The 23560-nt window shown below is 46.1% G+C and overlaps 2 protein-coding genes across 3 annotated transcripts; one reads left to right on the top strand and one right to left on the bottom strand.

Annotated features, from left to right (window-relative positions):
* Nucleotides 1-1892: 1892 nt before the first annotated feature.
* On the bottom strand, nucleotides 1893-10624 carry actr10 (actin related protein 10). The gene is made up of 13 exons (XM_030344684.1): nucleotides 10413-10624; nucleotides 9656-9728; nucleotides 9474-9556; nucleotides 8868-8976; nucleotides 8368-8475; nucleotides 7761-7828; nucleotides 7482-7561; nucleotides 6145-6180; nucleotides 5852-5931; nucleotides 5091-5164; nucleotides 4676-4757; nucleotides 3779-3980; nucleotides 1893-2781 (listed from the first exon to the last, which is right to left on the bottom strand). The coding sequence occupies exons 1-13, from the start codon at nucleotides 10487-10489 to the stop codon at nucleotides 2600-2602; spliced, it is 1254 nt and encodes a 417-aa protein (XP_030200544.1). The 5' UTR covers nucleotides 10490-10624; the 3' UTR covers nucleotides 1893-2599.
* An 802-nt stretch (nucleotides 10625-11426) lies between these two features.
* armh4 (armadillo like helical domain containing 4) lies at nucleotides 11427-20473 on the top strand. 2 transcript variants are annotated; one of them, XM_030344673.1, is made up of 8 exons: nucleotides 11427-11580; nucleotides 13012-14203; nucleotides 16179-16526; nucleotides 17153-17302; nucleotides 17802-17918; nucleotides 18122-18153; nucleotides 18432-18581; nucleotides 19272-20473. In XM_030344673.1, exons 2-8 carry the CDS (start codon nucleotides 13270-13272, stop codon nucleotides 19344-19346), a joined length of 1806 nt encoding a protein of 601 aa, XP_030200533.1. In that variant the 5' UTR covers nucleotides 11427-11580; nucleotides 13012-13269; the 3' UTR covers nucleotides 19347-20473. The 2 variants fall into 2 exon arrangements, with proteins under 2 accessions (XP_030200533.1, XP_030200532.1); XM_030344672.1 differs by having other exon boundaries at nucleotides 18432-18602.
* Nucleotides 20474-23560: the final 3087 nt, after the last annotated feature.

The raw sequence follows: 23560 nt of genomic DNA, 5'->3' as shown, positions 1-23560 counted from the left end.
CCACTCACACACACACACACACACACACACACACACACACACACACACACACACACACACACACACACACACACACACAGAGGTCAGATGGACAGACGGACAGCTGCTGTTTCCTGCTTCTGGGAACCTCTCTCCGGCTCCAGTCCCACTCCCTCCCCTCTGTCCCAGCAGCCACAGGTGGCCACAGCGCGGCCTGTGTGTGTGTGTGTGTGTGTGTGTGTGTGTGTGTGTGTGTGTGCGTGTGTACGGATGTGTGTGTAAGCTTGTGTATATATATGTGTGTGTGTGTGTGTATGGATGTGTGTGTTTGTGTATGTCTGTGTATTTGTATGTATGTGTGTGTGTGTGTGTATAACCGTGTGTGTATATGTATGCATATGTATGTGTGCGTGTGTATTTGTATGTCCGTGTGTGTATTTGTATGTATTTGTATGTGTGCGTGTGTGTATTTGTATGTCTGTGTGTGTATGTCTGTGTGTGTGTATATTTGTATGACTGTGTGTATTCGTATGTCTGTGTGTATATGTCTGTGTGCGTCTGTGTGTGTGTGTGTGCGTGCTTGGATTTGTGTATGTCTCCACCATCCAGCAGATTCTTTGCTCTCTATCTGCTGAGAAAAAAGAAAGTAAACTGTCAAGGGTTGAAATAATGCAATCATGAATCCATGAGCATTCTGGGCCCTTGGTCTGATGAGAACACCCTCGGGGCCCTCCCGGCTCCCTGTACTTACACACACAGACCAATACAAGTAGTGCCTTGACCTCGGTTCGGTTCTTGAGCTTTAGCCCTCTGGGCCCCGTGGGGCCAGTTCCTGAATCCCGGCCAGCTCCGGGGAGTCCATGTGATTGAAAGTCTGTATTGAATACAATTCACAACGTTAGAACGGCCGACCGTGCTTTTCCATTTGCAGACTATAGTTAAGCTGTACGGGAAGCCTTAGAGTGTATTTTTTTTTAGATCAAAGTAGTACTTGAGGTTATTTGGGCCTATGCTTCTCAAGGGCTGATATATTGCTAGCCTTAGCTTGATCCTTTGAGCCCCTGCGGAGAACTGCTGGAATAAAAGCTATTAACTCAGACATAGCAGGTCTGAGTCAGAGATACCACTGGGGAGGGGGGCAGCGATGAGGGTCTTGCCGGCCACGGCCATTGTTATTCATGCCACTGAATGTTTACACCAGTGTGTGTGTGTGTATACCTTCGAGTCTCCTGAAAGTTTGTGTTGGCAGCTCCAGGTGCATTGTGGGTAATGAAAACGTTTTCCGAGTGTCCAGCATCGGGGGAAACCAATGAGATGAATGTGACCCAACAGGCCAAACAGTTGCACACACTCACACACACAAGGCGCGCGCAAACACGCAAGCACACACACACACACAAAATCAGTCCCTATCGCAAGTCACTTATATAATGTAAAATATATAGAATTATATTTTAGTCGGTTTTTCACATCCTGATATAAGCGGCAGGCTTCAGAGGGCTCTCATAACACAGAAAACCCTTGTTCAAATGTCGAACCAATATTGTCTTGAGGAGATCTTCTTTAGCGGAACTCCAAGAGCTTGTTAACGATAACAAACGGCTGCTTTTCGAAGTGATCGGTAACATGTGTATGTATCTTGGCTCGCGGCTCGTTGGTTTGATTACACGAAGGCCCGCAGAGACCCAGTGTCTTCCCAAACAAACACAGACCCCATCTTCAGTCAAAATACATCTCGCAAAAAGAACAGGGAATGGATGATAAAAAGGATTATCGTTCTGAAAACGGGTGTTTTAATGTAAGGATTTATTGGTTTCGGTATATATGGTTTACATTCTGCTTTGCATTTTCTATTATGTTGGATAATCAACATCAATATACAAACAAGAAAAACTACGTTAAATTACTATCGGTTGCTCTTTTTGTAATCTGCAAATGTGTATTGGTAGGATGCAGATTCAATTTTATTTGGTGGATCAGAAAAATATAAAAAACGTTTCTTATTTTTCTGAATTCCTGAAGTCATTGCAAATCAATCACAAAAAACGTCATGGAACAGTATTTGAGTACTGTTTATTAGTTTTTACAGTATTTCAGTTGCGAGGCCAGAAAGATGGCATTTGCTATGGGATTACTTCATAATTTGGGCAAACTATATACAAACAGGAACAGAAAAGCAATAAATAAACAAAACTGGGAAATTACATTTGTTGGTTTCAATAAATGCAGAAGAGCTTAACCATAACACTTTCAGTTCAGATTAGCTTTTAAACGGATTATGTCAGTTGTCCTAATCTTCGACTGTCCTAATTTGATTTTAGTGTAATTAAACAAGCAAGACAACAATAAAAAGAGTTGTGTTCGCTGACTAAATTCAAAGTCAATGCAACTGCGCTGCTTCACCACAATGGGAATGGTTTTCCATTTTAAAAGTATTCATTTTACACGCTTTTGTGCACTGAACTGGTAAACAAAACCCCCCTCCATCAAGTTTGTGTGGAACAAGTGTCAACCTGGCAGCCACTCGAACATGTGACTGTGGTTAAGACGTCCTGATTGGCCCAGTCGGGGGGGTCAGGGGTCGACGGAGCGGGCGGCCGGGGGTCCGGGGGGTCCGGGTCTACTTCTCGGTGGAGAAGGCCCTCTTCATGAGCGGGGGCGGGGTCTTGCGGGCATCGTAGACCGACTCGGGCGGGGGGGTGCTGAGGCAGCACCAGTCGGGGATGCGGCCCGTCTGGCTGTAGTGGTCCCGGGACACCGAGCGGCTGCCCAGGATGTCCTGCAGAGAGCCGAAGATGGCGCCTGGAGGAGGGGGGGGGGGGGGGGGTCCATCAGACGTTGATAATCGACAACAGAACCAGGGAAGAGGGGATTGAAGGAGCGAAGCTCTTTAAAGGCTCAGTTATTGGTTCCACGTCGACGCAACGCTAAAACCCGAAGCAGAACCGAGACAGGTTTGAGACGGCGTCGGAGCGTCTGCGTGGTCCTTGCGTCGACGTGGAACCGTAACCGAGCCTTGAGGCAGTGAGGTGAACCGAAAATAAAGCAGTTTTCAGTCTCTCCGCTAACAAACGAGAAGATGAATAAACAGCTCCGTGCATCAGGGGGTGGTTCAAGGATTAATAACGACGTGCTGTATTTAAAATAAACAAGGCAGTTAAAGTTATGTTTGGCAGGTGCCCAGTTATCCTGTCTATCTGTCTAGTTAGGCTGGCAGCCAACCGCCTCCCAATACTAGTGTGGCGCACAACATGTCTCCAGATCAGGGGCCAGGAAACAGACGCGTACACTTAACGACGGTCCAATTAAGTGATATTCCGTAGAGACACTTTAAAAAGGAGACATATTATTCCACCAGGTGTGAGTGAGATTGCCTGGCACAAGCCGTCTTGGAAATCTGCCTCTTCTGTCATCACAAGGAAGCGGGTCTTACCTAGATGTTTGACGGATAGATGAGCAACGTTTCCTACGGTTCCCACTGGGTAGGCTGCTAGACTGATCTATCCAGCGCACGGCTAGGTGGACACGCCCACTTGTGATGTCAGAAGAGGCCGATTTTCAAAATGGCTAATCCCACTCACACCTTTAAAACGCAATTGAAGCTGACAACCATCAAAGCCAGCCGCATCAAACCCCGCATTTAGGCCCAATCCCGTTTCTACCCCTTACCCCTTCAAAACAAGGGGGAGGGTTAAGGAGAAGGGGTAAGGGGTAGAAATGGGATTGGGCCTGAGAATGCAGATCGAGGAATACAACTGCATATGAAGACGAGCCTGCAGCCTGAGGCCCAGAGCCTTACCCCCGAGCCAGGCGGTGCAGTTGGGCTTGGCGGGCGGGGCGTGCAGCCGGAAGCTCTTGGTGGCCAGCAGGTCGCTGTACTTGGGCTTCTCCACCAGGTGGCGTATCTCGGCCAGCAGCCGGTGCTGGAAGCCGGGCAGCATGGCGGTGCCTCCGATCACCACCAGGTTCTCCGACAGCACCTTCCTGGTGTCGATGGGGCACTGGGGGGAGAGACACACAGGAGTGAGGCTGGGTCTGGGTTCGAGTCCCCGACGTCCACGGGTCTCTGTGTAAAATCGCCGGGCATGTCTAAAATCTAAAATCGTTAAAGAAAAGCAGTTACTTAAAATGACTCAATTATATGAGTAGGATTATTTAAAAGTAAATTAAATTGCCAGCGTTCGATCAGCATACTATTATAAAAATCTCTTCATTAAAGTTTTATTAAAAGGTGCTCACATGATGAAGTACCGGTCTACTTGCTAGAAGTGCCATGAATCAAGGGAAAAACAAACAACAGCAACAACAACACAACTATAAAAGTGACCGATGAGGGTACACCAGGCATTCGGGGGAACTGCTTGGACTGCAGTTTATTTGCTAATCTTGCGGATAGGACCGGAGAGAGTGGACACAATGTTGGCAGCGTTTGGGACCCTGGCAGATGGCAGGTCTAGGGAGATTAATTAGATTGTGTAGGCACTAGTCTAGTGGGGGCAGTCTCTCTGAAAGCCTGAGCGCGCTCTCGTTTCACTATGGGCTGCTTTAGTTGCTTCTAAATGTTGCGGTAATATGCACACACACAGCTAGCAACACAGGTCAATGATATTCCAATTACAGAGAAAGTAGTTAAATGGTACTAAGTTTTCTTTCCTGCATTTCGAAGTATAGAGAACCTATGAGTAGTTTGGTGTACCTTGACCAGAGTATCCAGAATGAGAGAAGCAATGCTCTTCTCCTCGTTGTCCTGCTCAAACAGCATCTCCATCACAGAGTCCCTGGGAACAGACAGCAACACCAGCCCAGTTACCATTGAGCACCAAAATACATCACAGAGTCAGTCTCCTCTCTTCTCCCAGGGGGGACATAAGATACAATTTAATTTATTAAAGCTAGACCGGAAATTATGTTTTCAATGAAACGATTACAAGAAAGAAATACGATTTTAGCAGATTTTTTATAGGACAGAAATATGAAAAAAATATTTGAATCTTAAGGGTCAAAACCAGATTATATTTGACCTAAAAAAGCATATTGGTTGTGTTATCCTAAGCCTCCTACATTAATAACAGCATTTCCCCAGACAGCCGCCAGCTTGATCCAATACACACCTGATGGCCCCCTTGATATGCAGAATCTTCTCTCCATCCAATGGGTAGTCCACATCAGGAGGAGGGGCGGGGCGCTGCCGACACACAACACCATATATGGATCAGCCTCACTGCGCAGGCAGGGTGTGTCAGTGTGTCAATCAGAACGGCTGGTGCTGAATCCGGAGTTATACTTATGTGGCCGACAGCTGGTATACTGCCGGTCTCTACGCCAGTGCTTGCATTCACGGCCCTGTGCCTGTGATTCTGAGAGCAAATGGTCTCAGATTCGGGGTCATCTTTCGTCATCTTATCTTTATAAGGTGAAGATCATGCAATTAAACATAATGTGACCTCCTCAACTAGTCAATAATACATTTACATTCAGGGCATTTAGCAGTCCAAAGCGACTTACAACCATTCATGCACACACCGACAGCGGAGTCAACCATGATGGCGACAGCCAGCTCGTCTGTAAGGGCTAGGCGTCTTGCTCAGGGACACCTCAACACTCAGCTGGGTGGAGCCGGGGATTGAACTCGCAACCTAACCCACTCTACTACCTGAGCTAAGGTGGCTCCCGACGAAATTAACCGAAAAGCAGGAAAGTCGTCGCCTAATCCGCCATCCCTGGCGTGCAGCGACAGGACAGCGGGACTCAGTGGCCCACACAGGTGACGTAGAAACCCTTGTTGTACCTACGGCGGCTCCTCCAAGGAGAAGTATACTTTGTGCTGTGTGAGTGCCGTCCTGGACAGCGATGTGGAGCTGAGTTCACTCACATCCGCCGTGCCTTCCAGGTTGAACTTGGCATCCTGGATCTTGAAGCCTCTCTGCAGGTCGCTGACAAAGCACGTCCTCACTACGGCGAGCCAAACACAAGACCAGAGCTTCAGCACGCACAGACGCTCACCCCACGACCAGTCATCATTAAAACTGGGCTGGTTGTTCAGCACGTTGGTGGCACTGCCACTGCCAAGATTTCTTTATCAATGTGTGAACCGTAAGTCAGTACTGGAGCAAACAGCTTTTAATGAGCAGAAATGCTTTCATTGAAAGGATCCTTTGAACGCACCTTTAATGTCCTCGACGATATCTTCTTGGATCGCACCTGAGGTACAGGAAAAGAAACACAATAAAGTTAGACTCCATCCTCTTACTCGAGCGCAAGACGTTTCGCTTTACACTAATTAGCCGTCTGAAATCAAAGCCGCCTCAATCACAGTAGTGATCACAGCCTCTGCTTCTGTGAAAGGGTTGCGTCACACCTGGGGGACATGAAACACCTCCCGCTTGACACACTGCCAGCATTGCGGGCACAAAGAAAGCGGTCCTAGCGAAATGCTCCTGAAACAAAAAAGCTGGCGGTTTGCTTTTAATTATTTGCTTTATATACTTTATTTTTATCCCCGAGGAAACAAGAGGACTCTGCATTTAACCCCTCACTAGGAACATTTAACCCATCACTAGCATCACTTGGAGCATTTAACCCGTCACTAGAAGCACTAGGAGATTTAACCCATCACTAGCAGCATGTGACCATCACTAGCATCACTGGGAACATTAACCCATCACTACCATCACTGAGAGCCTTTAACCCATCGCTTGCAGCATGTAACCCATCACTAGCAGCCACAGTGCACGGACCGGGGAACAAGTCAAGGACTACTGCCAAGTCTTTGTTACATTACATTAGTGTAAAGACATTAGTTTGATGTGTGGAAACTCATTAGTAAAGAATTGATGTGACACATGCTGAGACAGTGATAGCATATATGCCTTGACATAAATCAATGAACCCATTACATCAATTGAAGTCAACAGAATTTAAGTCCCTCACATTCATTTTAATTAATTTAATTCAAGACGAGTGTGCAGATAAACACAGTCCTTCCTCCATACAGTTAAGAGGAGTCGGGTGTGTATGTTGAGTCAATAATTGATGGGGCTAAAGGTCTAATGGAAACCGTGAATCAGCATACGCAATAGCACACTATGCTGCAGTCGGTGGTAGGCAGGGGGACGGAGACTAAAATAAGCCCCTTCATTATGTATAATTCACACACTGAGAGGCAAGGACCTGAATATCGCACAGGCTCTACTTTCCAAGTTGAGTTAGTATTCAGCATAACACACTGCATCATTTCCTCGAAAAAGCAATTGATCTATCAGTCATTTATAATGACTGATTATTTGTTATTGTCGATTGATCAATGTTGCTTTTTTATGAATCATGTCAATGTGTCAATACTAATGACATTTTCTCTCATCAAATAATTAATTCAAAACAATCTGCACCGAGACGGATGTGCATAAGTCAATTCATCTTCTACACACAATACAGAAATAAGTAAGTCGTTAATTCCCCTAATGTTGACATTAAGGGAATCCAACGTTAGATGAGAGGCTTACCGAGGACAGCAGGTAGGCCCTGCCCAGCGCCTGAGTCTGTGTCCACGGTGCACTGATCCACTAGGAGGCTGTCCAACTCTCTGCAGAGGAAACCACACAGCACTCACTTAATAAAGAGGTGGGCAGCGATTCAAAGATCAATCTGGAACCGTTACAGAAAGGATAACAGCAATATAAATCTATAAAGGGAACATGTTCAAAAATAAAAAGTTGGAGACTTGGCAACAATCGAAGGCCTCACTGGCAACCGCGTTATATAATTGCTGGATGCAGACTTACTTGTGAATGGCCTGTCCACCCAATGGCATGGCCTCCCATGCTGGCAGAATGAGGGTACACTCGTACACCTGGGCCGGGAGTTAAGGTAGAACTACAACAGGGTCCACACTCTAGCTTAGCATCTGTCAGGAGATTTCCATAACAGTTCCGTGCTCCCGGATGTTCATATCTATGAGCTGTACTCTGTATTGAATGAGCAGCGTGATATACTTGGTTTACTTAAGGAGAACTATGAACCGCCTACTGTTAGAAGTATTTCAACCCATGACTTAAAAGCAGACGTCACATGTAGTCACATGGTCAGTGACAACCAGGCCAGCTATAGTTAACAAGTAATGATACAAATAATAATAATAATAATAATAATAAAAGTAATGCTCCAATTAGCAAAATGTGTTCAGTAATGTCAGGGTTTCATTCAGTGATGGATATTCCATTATAATGTATAACTTACATCTCATTCCAGTACATCATCAAAATGCAATACAAGCTGGCTCATAAGCTTTGACAAACAACAACTTTTTTTTGCGGGTGACTGAATATAGCCCATTCAAACATGAAATATGTCTTGTTGCGTGACGTCCCAGTCTTCCATGGTAAAGGATACGGGCAGCACCAGAGTCTCTGTGTAGCCACAATCCATAACCAGAGCTGAGCTGAGCCCCAACGTCATGATGGCCATCAGGTGACTCGGGGCGAAAAGCACTGAGGGCACCTGGGACGAAACAAGCACACTGTGAAGCCTCCCGGAGCTCACACACTAAGATCATAAGCACTGAGGGCACCTGGGACGAAACAAGCACACTGTGAAGCCTCCCGGAGCTCACACACTAAGATCAGAAGTATGCTGAGATGTTGGTTAATATCCTTCTAGTATACAACACATTGATAGGAAATGGATGCAAAATAATCCCTCAAACACCAGTACTGAAACGATTGACCCAATAACCTGCAATTAAGAAATGTATTTGAGTGGAAACTGAGACCGTGATTGGTTAACAAGTGCTAAACACTCAGATCTCTAATCACATCATTGTTTGATTATAGTCGCAATATCACTTTTGTCCTCCGTGGATGAGAATTGATATCGGCGTGTCTTCCTCATACCTCAAACTGATTGAAGAAGACCCTGGTTAGGGTCTCTCTGAAGTTAGACGGACAGAGGACAGACTCGATGATGACCACCCTTCTGTCGCGAGGGTTCACCAGCAGGTGTCTGATTGGTTGCACAAAAGGAACCCATCACATTTCATTGGACGAGAAGGAGCCCAGTTATCTCAGTCACACAGCTTCGGCTTAAAATGTTGCTGTGTTTGTGGTAAGAATAGCACTTGATTTATCAGCTGCTGACTGGCGTACACACATTTACATTGACATTTACAATTAGGGCATTTAGGAGACACTTTTATCCAAAGCGAATTACAATAAGTACATTTGTCAGAATAAACCGAAACAACAATATATCTGTGTCGGTACAGTCATGATGTTCATAGAAACAAGTACCAAGCACTAACAATTGTCAGGTTAACCTATTCACGCATACATCAAAGATAGCTAGGATAAGATGCTACACAAAACAATGTACTTTTTAACTTTCTTTAACTTTTTTAAGTGCAAGGACGTACAACATGCAATAAGTGTGTACATTAAGTGCCCGGACGTACAATGTACACTATATAATACATTCCAAGATAATATATATATTTTTCTCACCGGAAGTATAGTGTATGGATAAACTCTTTGAGGTTTACATAGAGCTCGTCTGTGTTGATGTTGTACTGGACCACTTTGATGGCCTAAAACAGATCACATTAGAAATTACACAAATATTGTCAGCGGTCGCATCTAGTAAATACCACACATTGTGTTTGCGTTGAGAGACTGCTGGTTTTTACCTGTTTCTGGCCTGCTCTCCGGATCTCGCTCGGAATGATAAACCTTGGCCCCGTTTCTCCCGCAAAGCCACATCTGAAACACCAGGCAGTATGGCACATTTATTAATTACAGTAGTTACATTTACAACGTATAGCTTTTGCTGTTTGTAAAGAAACTGGGGGGGGGGGGGGGGGGGGGGGGGTTGAAATATTTAATAAATCAGACAGACCACTTGATGTTCACATGACTCTAGCCTGAGAGCATAGCACTTCTATTCATAACACACTAGTCTGATCCCATAGCTACACAGTACAGTAGCTACACTCTACATTAGCTACAACTTTAGTAGACTACTACTACCTACTGTAGGTACTAGTCTACTCTTGTAGCCATGAACACTACAGTAGCTAGTATTCTACACCAGTAGCCAAATCAACACTCGCTAGTAATATACTGCTGCAGCAGCTAATCACTACAGTGGATAGCAGTAGTAGATTAGTCTATTCCTCTAGCTATACACAACACTAGCTAATAGTCTACTTCTTTAGCAGCTAACCACTACAGTAGTGCACAACAGACTGCATCGACTGTCATCTACTATATATGTAGAAACAGCATACATTGTATTGGGGTTGATCTCATAGAAAGGTGTACTATTTATTGTATACAAAATGCGGCTTTTGCAAATAAACAACGCAGCAGCCAGACATAATAAAGTGACAACCTGCTCACCCTAGCATCACGTTAGCTCAAACAGCTAACGGGAAAGCTACTTACTTTGTGTATGCGGCTCCTAAATCAATGACGACCGCAGTTTTTTCTCCGCCACTTCCCAACCCTTCAAATAAGGGCATTGTCTTGTCTTCTATGGAAAACGAGAGACGTAATCTCTCGTTTTGTAGTCTGAGTGGTGTTATGTGTTTGACGGACGAGATGTTGACTATTGAATGGGCTGGGGCAGACACCGTGACGTCACCGCCAGTCGCCCTGATTTCTGATTTTTGTTTGATCAATTACAAAATCAAGTTTAACAAAGTTGAATAACCGATCGATATCGATTTTTTGGGAAAGATTCCATTTGTATTTTTCATTAATTTTTCCGACTGGGAAAAATAAAGTTATATTCCTTTAGTCAACAGGAGAGGCCGCCACCACCAAGGCTCGAACCAGCATTATCTATACAGAAATCTGAGATTATTCTCCAAAATACATAAAGTACTCCATTTAGCTTTTGAGGTTGCTAAGAATTAACCACAATTATGTATTTTATTACACAACACGTATTTCAATCATGTGGAACAATGAGCTACACTTTGGTTCAGAAACCTGACCTGGTAAATGTAGCCATATACCAATATAAATAAAATGTATGCAATACATTTCATCATATAATTTCACATTTCACATTAATAGAAAAATAAATAGGCACGAACATGATACAAAAGTTGACATTGATTTTATTGAAACAACCTGTTGGGTCTAAAGACAATCAAAATAATAACTATAGGCCTATAGTATAATTCCCATTCATAACCTGATTCATATAATGAATATAGTTGCAGGGAAAATGCAAATTATTTGCAAGGGAGCTGCCCAGACCAGCACCAATAGGCCTACTAGGCAAATAAATCAAATACAATTAATAAGAAAAAAAAATGCTTCCATTAAAACTACTCCAACAACATAACACTACAAAAAATCAAAGAGGATAAATAATTTTCTGAATAATAAATATATAAATTAAAGATCAGGTAACTGGACCCCAGGATCACACACGCACGCGCGCGCATTCAGTGCACGGTGCGCCCAATGCTGATTCTCCGTGACGTTGGACTCCACCACAAAAACAAGCGTCTTCCACAGCTTTTACACACTACCTAACTCGAAGCTCTCGTTCGCGCACTATTTCCATGTGCAGAACGGAGCGATGCGTTACATTCTGCAGGTAAGAAACGCTGACATCATTCTGGTAACGGGATAATAAGGTTATATCACTAAGTTACATATGCATGCTTTAGCGTTGATGGAAAATGCGTTATTCCCAAATTAAATGGCGTTGATGGATGCGTTGACCACAGGTTGTGAAGAATCCGCTACCAGCCGGAGCCTGATAAAAAAAAAAAAAGGCAGAGCACCGCAGTGTGTTTTGTTTACGGATCGCACTATGCCACCCATGTCCGAGTGGCACTGTTAACTGCTCGTCAGTGGCGGTCGCCTACACCACATAGCGTCAACTGTGATAGGACGGTATGCAAGCTCAATGTTGCACGGTATCGATCGCGCCCCAGACGATGGGGTTTGTTGATGCTTGTGAAGGGTGGCTGGTCTGACTCAGGGAAAAGGGAAGGGTGTCACCCTCTTCGGCAGTCACATTTCAACGTGTCATCTATAGATATAGAAAATTAAAAAATATATAATCGATTTGGATCAATTTATTTGAATCAATCATGGATATTATAAGGGCCAGCTATGTTTTTAAATTTTAAGTTAGTGTTATATTTTTTTGGTGGGTGTCATTTTAATATAAGCTTGTGATTATACGATTTAAAACATGTAAGATATGCTCTTTGATAAGATTGTGACCTGGAGTGCACCTTTTTGGGTTGATTAAACAACTGTGTGCTCGAGTGCTGAATTCTGCTATCTGGAGAAACACAGAAGGGAGATAGGTGCCATGGTGCTATTTATAGTTTAGGAAAGTGCGTGAGTGTGCACGGATAGCTCTGCCAGATTTGCTTGCTGTCTCTCCCCCTCTCTCGCTCCCTCTCTCTCTCTCTCTCTCTCTCTCTCTCTCTCTCTCTCTCTCTCTCTCTCTCTCTCTCTGTCTGTCTGTCTGTCTGTCTGTCTGTCTGTCTGTCTGTCTGTCTGTCTGTCTGTCTGTCTGTCTGTCTGTCTGTCTGTCTGTCTGCCTCTCTCCCCATCACCCGCGTGAGTGTGCACGGATAGCTCTGCCAGATTTGCTTGCTGTCTCTCCCCCTCTCTCGCTCCCTCTCTCTCTCTCTCTCTCTCTCTCTCTCTCTCTCTCTCTCTCTCTCTCTCTCTCTCTCTCTCTCTCTCTCTCTCTCTCTCTCTCTCTCTCTCTCTCTCTCTCTCTCTCTCCCTCCCTCTCTCTCTGTCTGTCTCTCTCTCTGAGCTGCAACCCAGTTATAAATATTTCCCTTATAAAATAAGAATAGGGGAAATGCGTCATGCCAATAAAACCACAATTTTTTCCAAACACCATTAAAGTAAACGCTGAACATCCATAAACGCAAATGAAAAATTTCCTCTGGCTTCGCCTCAAAAGTTACATAATAAACCCCTTGGGCTTGTTGAACGAACAAAAAAACGAAAACAAACGATTCCTTCGTCTCTTCCCTTTTGGTTTTTCCCTCAGACGCTCTCTCAGCCAATGTGATGCTGCCCACGGCCGCGGCGCAGCACCCAGAACCCTGCAGGCACGACCAGCCCGTCCCCCCCCCCCCACCCCACAGCAGGCTGCCGGTTGTTGGAGCGTAGGAGTCGGCTGCCAGACAGCGCTCAGGTCCAGTCCTCTCCACCCACCCTCACGTTGTGCTACACCCGTCGCCCGGCCTCCTCACGCCGTCGCCTCCCGTCAGCGGACCTGTCGCCCGGTGTCCACCGGTGAGGAGAGATGCTGATCCCCCAGGCCCTCCGTCGCCTGCTGCGCCCCCTGCTGGTGGTGGTGGTGGTGGCGGGGGCGTGTGTGTGCGTCGATGGAGGCCCGGTCCGTCTGCCCCGACGGGACACGCCGGACCCGGTCCCGGACGTGCCGTTGGTCACCTCGAGTGGCGGTTCCGGGGCATTGGTGCACGTGACGGACACTCCGGAGGTTGACGGTTCGGCGGGTGGAGGAGGAGACGGAGGAGGAGGCGGGGGAGGAGTCAGCGGCGGCCCGGGAGTGCGCCAAGCCGCACCCGGAGAGGCACGCGGTGCGAGGAACGGAGGCGTCTTCGGCGCCAGGAGATCTGGGCCGGGGATGAACGGCGGCAGGGAAGAGTTACTCCGGAGAGAGAGGAGGGAGGTGTGGGCAGAGGGGGAGGCAGAGGGGGGGGCAGAGGGGGAGACCCCGGGGAGCCTGTCAGAGCCGGGAGAGGATCAAAGCCGACCGACGCCGTACACCGCGCGCCCTCCAGACTCCGAGGGAACGACGCCTGGCTCAACGGCGAACTTCAACTTCAACTCGACGGCGAGCGTCCCCAGGGGGGTTACGTCCACGTCACAAGACGACGGAGAGGCGCCGGCCGAGGTGGTCAGCACGCCGGGTTCCACTCCGTCGGGACCTCCCGCGTTGGACCCCGCCCTTGCCTCCCCCACAGGGTCCCCGTCCTCCAAGGAGCCGCCAGGAGCCTCAGCCGGGGGCCAAGGTCCTCAGATCCCGGGGCCGACCCCTTCCATCGCGCCGTCGCTGGGGGCCCCTCCGTTGCCCCCTCTGGCGGACTGGGGGCCCGATGATGCGACCGCCCCCATCGTTCCAGACCTCCTCCTGGCTGAGGTGGGACCCGACGTGATGCCCAAACCAGAGGGGCCGGAGAGCCTCTGGTCAGAGGCTGCGAGCGACAGCGAAGGTAGGGTCGAAAATGTCGAAAGTTTGGGGACCCGCCCAAAATTAAATAATTTAAATGTAATTATCAACTCATTACTATTTAGTCATTTTAGTAGTCAGGTTTTATCCAAAGGGGGTAGGCCATTAAGAAACGGGACGAGGATTAGGCATCCAAAGACTCCATAAGTAGATTGGCGAACACAGAGTTTGCGTGTGGTTGACGGATGGCACAATCTCTGTGTTCGTCTATCTACTTATCGAGTCTTAAAAACACGATGGCGTCGACGGGTGAACTACTGATGGTATTGTGTGTATAAAATGTCCTTTTTAATATACAATCTTAAAACAGCCAACTTCAGAATGCGTATACCTGCGCTTTTTGGCTTCCAAACGAGCATCCCAACTCGTTATCATACTAAACATATCCCAGATCCATTTTACACCGGATTTGTCCTTTAAGGTGCAAATGTCAAGTGGCTGAGATGTGCTTTGACGGGCGGCGGCGTCGAGACATCGAGACACACGCTCCCCTCGCTCTGCCTTGGGCCCCAGGCTCCTGGCCCCTGGAGGGGGGGGGGGGGGGGGGCTGTGGCAGACTAATTACTTTCTATTCCTGTCCTGATTTGTAAGAAGAAAAAGGAACAGGCACAGCAGGAGGGATAGTGGCAGGGCTTACCAGAGGCGCCTGGGTTTAGGATTCAGACGCACACACAGACACACACACACACACACACACACACACACACACACACACACACACACACACACACACACACACACACACACACACACACACACACACACACACACACACACACACACACACACACACACACACACACACACACACGTCCAGCATGCAGATGTATGCATGCAGACGCACACACACATACAGACAGATCGATGGATGCACATCTGCAAAGCCAGACTAACACACACACACACACACACACACACACACACACACACACACACACACACACACACACACACACACACACATACACACACACAGTGCAGAATAACGAAGATGAGTGTTGAGCTGTGCAGTAAGTAGCTGGAGCAGGATTAAAAAAAACTCTTTCTGAGCCAATATGTGTTCCTAGCATCCCGGGTGAAATGTCTGTTTGATGAAGCCTCCCCCAAACGAAAGAAGAAACACACAAAAAAAATGTCCTTCCCAAAAGGGTATTATGTAAAAGGGTTTCAGTCTTCTGACACCCGAACACGGGAAGAAGTGCTTTTTATGTGCCAACAGGTTCTCCTCCTGACAGCTACTGTGTGGTTACCTCTTATCTAAAAAGAAAAGCAGTTTTCCAAATGCCTTTGTTATCCTCTGAACAACCGGGACTATTCCTCACGAGGAAGGCTTCACGTCCAAAGCGATAACCGTTCCGGATACTTGCACGGTTTCATGAATACTTCAGCACTATAAATATTCAGCATTCTCCTCTCTGTCCCTTGCATAAGGATTATGCATTTTTCATTTTAAGTGTCAGGGAAAAGGATGCTTTGAATAGAGAATGGAGGGTGATACTCGTGGCATCGCTGGAGACAGCAGCACGGACAGCCCGAAGCGCCACACTGCCTCTCCTCGGGTCTCTCTTCTAGAAGGTCTGACCCCACCATGCTAGCATGAAACCTGGTTCGAAAGGATTCAAAGTGAATTCAACGTGAATTCTAAATAGGTCGGTGTGTTGAAATAAGTGAATTAGTGAACAAGTGAATTAAAAAATAATTACAAAAGAAATCCAATAGAATTTCCAAATCAATTTGAACTAAATTTCTACGAAATTGAAACTGAATCCAAAAATTATTTACATAGAAATCCAAAATAATTCCAACTGATCAGTTGGAATTTCTCCGATAATTATTTGTGGATTCAGTTCAGAATTGTTTTTTGAAAACCGATTCTGAACTGAAACCCCAAAGAATGTACCCTCCATGTTGCTGTTGAACCGTCGTCCTTCCGTGTGTCCGTATGGATCTGATTCCAGCGGACACGGAGGTCCCCCTGACCCAGGACCAGTCCACCGAGGGCACCATGTCTTCAGAGGACCTCCCCCTCATCTTCGACCCCTTCGACGACGTCACACCGCAGGGGGGGGCGTCCACGGCCGGGGGGCCGGCGGCTCCCGGTGGCCCCCAGCCGTCGGCCAGCGCCACGGCGACCGGCGGCACGTTCCTGTCCGAGGCGGCGTTCGACCGGCCGGTCACCGTGGAGACGGACGCCGACGGCCCCTCCCACCCCCCGCCCATGCTGCCGCGGGGGTGGATGTCAGGCACCGAGCTGCTGGAGCCCAGCGCCTCCCCGGCGGGACCCCTGGACCATCACGCCGTGAAAGGTACGGAGAACCATAATAAGGTAAAGGGGACGTATCACACCACCTGGTGTGAGCGTGTTTAGCCGTTACACACCGTTTTGAAAATCAGCCTCTTCTGACATCCTGGGTGGGCGTGTCCACCAAGGTGTATGACGGACAGTCGAGCAACGCTTGCTACAGTCCACTGGGAAGGCTGGTAGACTTTTCTATCCAGCACACGTGGACACGGCCACTTGTGATGTCAGAAGAGGCGGATTTTCAAAATGGTTGTATAATATGGGACCTTTAGACCCAATCCCATTTCTACCCCTTACCCCTTCCCCTTACCCCTCCCCCTTGTTTTGAAGGGGTAAGGGGAAGGGGTAAGGGTAGAAATGGGATTGGGCCTTAACCTCCTATTTGGCCCTTGACTTTGAGTCAAGAGCTTGACGAGGAGGGGGATCCAGCTTCCTGACGTCACTTGATGTGCGATTGTTCAAACCACTGTTTAGATTTCACTTCTTTCCCCTCCAGTTAAGTTATGACATAGGTCATAACTTGGTCTATATCTTGCTTAATGATTTGGGATTTGAACCAAGTTATGACTTGGGTTATTATAACCCGTGTCTGTTATATGACTCGGATTACGACTGAGTTTTGGTCTATAGATTCTGACAACGCAGAGGGACTAGAAGAGCCCTCCTCCATCTCTGGCCTCGCTGCTTCCTCTCTCCTCTCCTCTGGAACACCTGTAACCAAGGCAACCCATCACCACGCCTCTAAATCCACCTCTGGGTTGGAGGAGATGGAGTCCGAGGGTAAGGCTTGGTGGAAACCGCGGACTAGAATAGGAATACGACACTACTGGCTAAGCTACCTTTTTCCCTTCCAATGCAAATTAGAAAAGTAGCTATTAGAAAAGTAGCTAACCATGTGTGGGTGTGATTAGCCCTTAGAAGCTGTTATGGAAAAATCTGCCTACCAGCCTACCCAGTGGCCTGTAGCACACGTCACTCATCTATCCAGCACATATCTAGGTGGACACGTCCACTTGTGACGTCAGAAGAGGCAGATTTTCGAAACGGCTTGTAACGGCTAATCACACACGCACCTGGTGGTATAATGTGTCACCTTTAACATCTGCGTGGTGTCATCATATTGTCTGCATTGTCACCATTGTGACCATGAAGAATAAAGACATACAAGGGAAACATTATCATTATTAAAGTAATACGGTGTAATCCTGAAGGAGGATTCTCACGAATGGCGGATAAACAGGAAGTAGAATCTCAACCGCCTCCTTCCTCTGCCTCACAGAGGAGTCTGACGAAGACGACAGTGAGGAGGAGCAGACCAACACGCCGGCGTCCAACCGGCCCCCCTACAGCCTGATCCCCCCACCTCCTGTGTGGGTCCAGCGGAACCAGGGCCTGAGTAGGGACGCGCACGCACGCACGCACGCGCACGCACGCACGCACACGCACACACATATTTTCACCCACATGCACACAATCACAGCTAGAGGATCCCATATATATATATATGTTACAAATGTACATACAATTTGAATGAAAAAACATGCATCATTTCAAAAGCTGTAGTCTTTACTATGTCATCCCCTCTTTCTTCCAATGTAGTGCGTAGCTGGATGGAGCTGATCAGAGAAAAGGTAACACTGCCCTCTGCTGTCTGGATATATATGACATTCCCCTCAAAAACGGGATGAATACAAACATCAAAATCGACATTGGTTTCCTTCTCGTAGTTTGTCCTTTTTATTGATTGACCATTGAAACGTGTGTGAATATATTTATACTTTATTGTATTTAAACTATATGGTCCACATGTGTTCCCTTGGCTTGAACTTGACCTAAGCAGGAAAGAAAGTCATTCATTGATCAACTGTGCCGCAAAACAACATGGTCATCAACTGACCCCCCCCCCCAGGCGGGATACGTGTCGGGGATGCTGGTCCCCGTTGGCATCGGCATTGCGGGGGCCATCCTGATCGTAGGGGCCCTGAACAGCATCCGCATGATCCACCGCAGACGACGAAACAGCTTCAAGTACCAGAGGAGGAAGGTCCGACAGCAAGAGGTCAATATCACACCCACACAGGTTACTATGATTATGAATATATATACATATCGTTTGGTTTTTGGCCGTGAAGAACCGAGAATCGGTACCGGATTCTCGGTACATTTCGGGCTAGTGGTGCCGAACTTCATTCAGTTAGAGTAGTCACACTTCCTTAGCGATAATAGGTTTGTGAACTTTTTATAAAAAACAATCAAATGTGTGAAGGTCTCTGCACTTTCAAGGATGCTATGAGCATTATTATCAGTCGTATTTAAGAATAGCGGATCCATCGCTGCGTACGGTGCAGGGCCCATTGCTCCAATGTGAGGGCCCTGCGCGTATTGGGAGAGACGGCTGGAGTGTGTCACGGTAGTCTGGGAGCCGGTTCGTTCCCATTCTGTGGCTGCAAGTCACGAGTTCCCCATCAGAGTGTTTGAACCACAACGGAGAATCCGTTTTCACGGTCAGGGGGATCTGAACTGCAAGGGGTACTCTCTAAGTAAGTTATGGACTACACTATAGATTTAACAATACTGAAATATACAATATACCTACATTTAGGTCAAAATAAATACAAATGGTTGCAGGCATCAAAATGTAAGTTATGCATTTGATGTGTTAGACGTGTCCTGTGTTTCCTCTGTGGCTCCAATGGCCAATCACCAACGTCTGTTCTTGTGTGTCGATCCTCCCCTGTGTTGCCCCTAGCAACCTAGAGAAACTGGCCCGGGCCGCCCAGATCAAGCCATGCTATTGGCCGACAGCTCAGAGGACGAGTTCTGATGTCACGCCCGAGATGTCCTCAACCACTGACCCGACAGCCGATTCCCCTGTCACGGAATGCTAAGTAAAAGCATCACCATCGCTATGACTACCGCATCTTCCTTCACTCCAGGCTGTCCTCCATAAAAGACTCACCCAAGCTACGGATTAGTTTCACCTGAGTAGGCCCCAGTTTATGCAGGCTTTGCTAAGCCCAGTATTTTCCTGAACTAGAGATGATGGTGTTATGAAAAGTAAAGAGCTCATGCTGGGGGAGCAGTGATCAGATTCATTAGCAGTGAGAAGCGCCAAAGCACTGTCTGTCAATCAAAAGGCTGTATGTGGGAAGCATTTTATCCAGTGAGTGTCAATCACATGCAAGAAGGGCTGTAGCCATTACATACTGCCATCTGCATACAAAACAGTGTAAATATTGCGAAGTAGTTGACTTAGTGAATACGCTTTCCATCTCCTCACTCTTGGCCATGATTTCCATAGGATTCAGTAGGAAACAATGCATTTCTTTGCATATAAGTGTAGATAAAGCATACAAGTACACGTTATGTAAAAAGTCTTTCAAATTTATCCAGCAGCGCATGTTATATCAGACACATTTTTCGTTCGCAAAGAAGAATGTTAATCCTATTTTTTAAGGTTTGTCTTTACTTGAGAATCAAAAAAAACTAAAACGTCTTACATTTACTTACAAATATCCCTTTGGGGCTTTGTCACCATAATAATCACAAAAAATCTTTTCAGCAACAACTGTAGTTTTTTGTAATCCTAAACAATTGCCAAAGTAGAGGTGACACAGGACAGGGTTTGGACCTAAAATATTAGCAAGATTGCTGCCAGAAAGATCAGGTTTACAAGAAGAGGAAAATTGCTTGTTTTTTTGAGGGACTAAATATAAATATTGGACAACGAGTCTTCAATAATGGTTTCTGTTCTGCTTGCAGCAGATTTCAAATAAATGTCAGTCATTCTTTTTTTACTTCCTTCAATGCTTTTAAGATTTGTAAGCAAGCGTAGGATGTGTAAATGCAATCGTGTTTCCCTGAATGTGCTGTAAAATAGTGGACTTCTTTTCATTGTTCAGCAAATATCCTGCGTAGTGTAATCTTGAATAAATATTTGTCTCGATTCTACATTTCTATGCTGTGAAAATCACTTCCTGATATAACTGAAGTAATAAGCTGTACTCCAGTCCCGGTCTGATAAAATGCAAAGAAAGACTCTTGAAACTTGCAGTTGGCACGAAAACTAGCTTGGAGGGACACGACCATCAGACAAGAAAACCCACCGTCTTGACAATAGAAAAAAATCAAATAATTTATTTCTGTGTTCTTTCCACATTAAATAAACCTGTTGCTGGAAAACCTTCAGATCAAAATGAATCGCAGCGGCATGGGAAACAAACACAGAAAACTAAAACATGCACAAAAGAAAATACAAACCTTTACTTAAGCCCCCCCCCCCCCCCCCCCCTAATTTGCACCCACTCACACACACAGACGGACACACACACACACGCACACACACACACACACACACACACACACACTCGCAAGGCGGGCTAGCCTCTGTCATCATAGCGTCACGTTTTCATCATCCAGACGAAGGCCGAGATAAAACTGTATCAAAAAACGTCTCTGAAAACAAGTGCAGATCGTAGACAAAACTTATTCCTGGCCATCTGAGATAGAGAAACGGCTGTTTTCCTACATGGGGTCAGAGTGGTTACAAACACCAAACTGGTCTTATCCCAGTCCACCGATCAGGCGCGGTAGTTGTTTAATGCCAATAGCAGACGGTGAAACGTGCAGGTCAGAGATTCCAACTGAAACGACTGAGGGGGAAGGCTGTAGGTCATAAACAAAACGTGCCTTAAAACCCTTTTCAATGTGTTGAACCCTTGTTTGTCTGAATGCAACGCTGGCACACCTAGCTTCGGGCGTATATATTTTCTTTTAATGGACAGTGTGCACCCAATGCTATAAACCATTCGTGACACTAGAAGAGTTTCAAATTTTTGCTACCAAAATAAAAGCGTGACTGAACTCATGAAACACACAGTGCCAACTCACTTCATCATTAAAAGGACCCCTTGTTTAGCATTTGAGTGGACACTCAAATTCATATATATTAATATATATATTCTGATAACTCGCTCTTAAAGGCTAACCAACATCACAACTTTTGGTAAAATAGGTGATATTCAAATTATTTAAATGCACTGAGCGAGGAAGCGGTTGGGTCTCGGGGGGGTACAAAGGGGAGCGGGGAAGGAAACAAAATGGGGAAAAAAGCTAGGATGGAAACCACCGTGAAACTGAGGAAGAGTCGGATCAATGACGCCGGGAACTTTTGAAAAGGAAACGCTTTGAAATGACCAATGCTGAAATTATACATCTTCTGGAAATCTTCTCAATCAAACCTCAATGCTGGAGGAATATAATCCACAGCAATATAAACCAAAACCCCTTTTCAAGCCTTACAGAAAGGAGGGCTTAATACAACCAAGACACAAAGAATAAAAAAAAATCACATATTAAAAAAGGTTAACCAATCTTTCTTTTCTCCAAACAGTCAGACAATTCGTCTCGTTCAATGGTTTCAATGGGCTGGTCAGTAAACATCCACTCTGCCTTTCAGTCCACACCATGCACCTACTGTATGGGTTTCAAGCTATGGTCATTGACCACAGCTTAATGAGGTAAAACTAATTTGACCAGTTTTATTTAATATTTTACTTTAGGTGGATAAAATGCCATCTTTTAAACTCGTCTTGAGGTAATAAAACCATTTCACAGTGTGTCAAAAGCATCCCGCTATAAACATCAATGTTTAACATTTCATGTTGTTTTGGACAGGGTGCTTGATGGGAAATGTAGACAGGATCAAAGTGCATCGACTTCCAACTACAAGCCTAAAAAAATAAAGTCTGTCAGTTGAAATTCTGACTAACATTTGGATGACTGGACTAACAGGTCAAATTATTTATGTACTTGACGCTTTTACTGAGGTTGGCAAATTAAAAGTAAATAGAGAAAGATAAAGTTAAAATAGGTCTGATTTCTTTACACACACACACACACACACACAGCAAGGGTAACACCAAAAGGCCTACAACACAACCACGATGAGAGGTTAGACTGCTTCAAAAACTTTATTCTGCAATTCCTTCTCTGCCGTCTCCTGCTCAACACTGCTTTTGTACGTGATTATAAATAAGGGTCATTCAACACCTGGTACCGTGGTACGGCATAATCAGGTTGCAGTTGCGGATTTTCAGAGACAAGGGGAAAAGTATTTCATCTGAAAAATCCACGCTTTTGGGCTGATATTTGGACACACAATTTAAACCTTACTCAATTGAGTTAATCCGAGAACTCCCGAGACAGCAATGCAAAAGCCCCTACTTTTGCATTGATGGGGTCCGCAAAAAGAGGCAATTCCTTGCTGAAAGACCACGCCCAGACCGACCGCATATGCAAGCCATGAACAACTAAGCTTCTGCATAAGTGTTGCTGTGAACGAGTAGCAGGCAGCAGAGGGTTCTGCATTGACACGACAACAGAAACACGCCATCCGTCCGGCCTATGTAGGCCGGAAGAACACGGTGCGGAGACCAGGGTCTCGAGCGAGGCCACAGCCTCCACTAAGAACCCCAGACCACCCAGGGCCGAAAGCCTAATAGTACTGCCCTGAAAAACGATTGGCCTGACACCTCTATGTGTCCTGCTAGCATGCCAGGGACCCAAGAGCGGCAGGGCTCTCGATACTGCCTTTCACTAGGCTATACATCTTCAACAAGAAAATGCCATGCCTGAGCTTCCTATAGGGGAAGGTTAATCCCACGGTTTATCAATCAGCAGCGGGCTCAGACCGTCCTAATCTACCAAGGTATCTAAGAGGTGGGCCAAAGCGAGGTGAAGCATTTCCTGCAGAACGCCGTGTCAAAAAGGAACCTACTGCATCCTTAGTGTGTCCTGAACACACATTTCCTGTCCAAAAAACAACAACATTGATTGTCCCGCAACTGCATACTACAGCACCAATCGTCATTCACGCGCGTACAACGGGGGAAACAAAGACAATTGGAAAATAAATGAGGAATTCAATCTATTGGCATTGTCACGTAAAGGGGGCCCACACCCTATTGGAGGAAGGCTCCCCAGTTAGTGCATTTTAGTGCGAACTCGGACACATACACGTTAACTGCAATAGCCAAC

This window comes from Gadus morhua, chromosome 21 (genome assembly GCF_902167405.1).
Source record: "Gadus morhua chromosome 21, gadMor3.0, whole genome shotgun sequence".
Classification (NCBI taxonomy): domain Eukaryota; kingdom Metazoa; phylum Chordata; class Actinopteri; order Gadiformes; family Gadidae; genus Gadus; species Gadus morhua.
The sequence above is the reverse complement of the archived record's forward strand: the minus strand, read 5'-3'. Positions and strand labels throughout refer to the sequence as shown.

Bases quoted from the DNA above. Each gene is read 5' to 3' on its own strand.
- actr10 (XM_030344684.1), bottom strand. From the start codon at position 10,489: ATGCCCTTATTTGAAGGGTTGGGAAGTGGCGGAGAAAAAACTGCGGTC. The intron at 9,557-9,655 runs GTAAAAACCAGC...GATCTGTTTTAG, and splicing joins GGAGAGCAGGCCAGAAACAG to GCCATCAAAGTGGTCCAGTA. The intron at 8,977-9,473 runs GTGAGAAAAATA...GCAACCAATCAG, and splicing joins ATCCATACACTATACTTCCG to ACACCTGCTGGTGAACCCTC.
- armh4 (XM_030344672.1), top strand. From the start codon at position 13,270: ATGCTGATCCCCCAGGCCCTCCGTCGCCTGCTGCGCCCCCTGCTGGTG. The intron at 14,204-16,178 runs GTAGGGTCGAAA...ATCTGATTCCAG, and splicing joins GGCTGCGAGCGACAGCGAAG to CGGACACGGAGGTCCCCCTG. The intron at 17,303-17,801 runs GTAAGGCTTGGT...TCTGCCTCACAG, and splicing joins GGAGGAGATGGAGTCCGAGG to AGGAGTCTGACGAAGACGAC.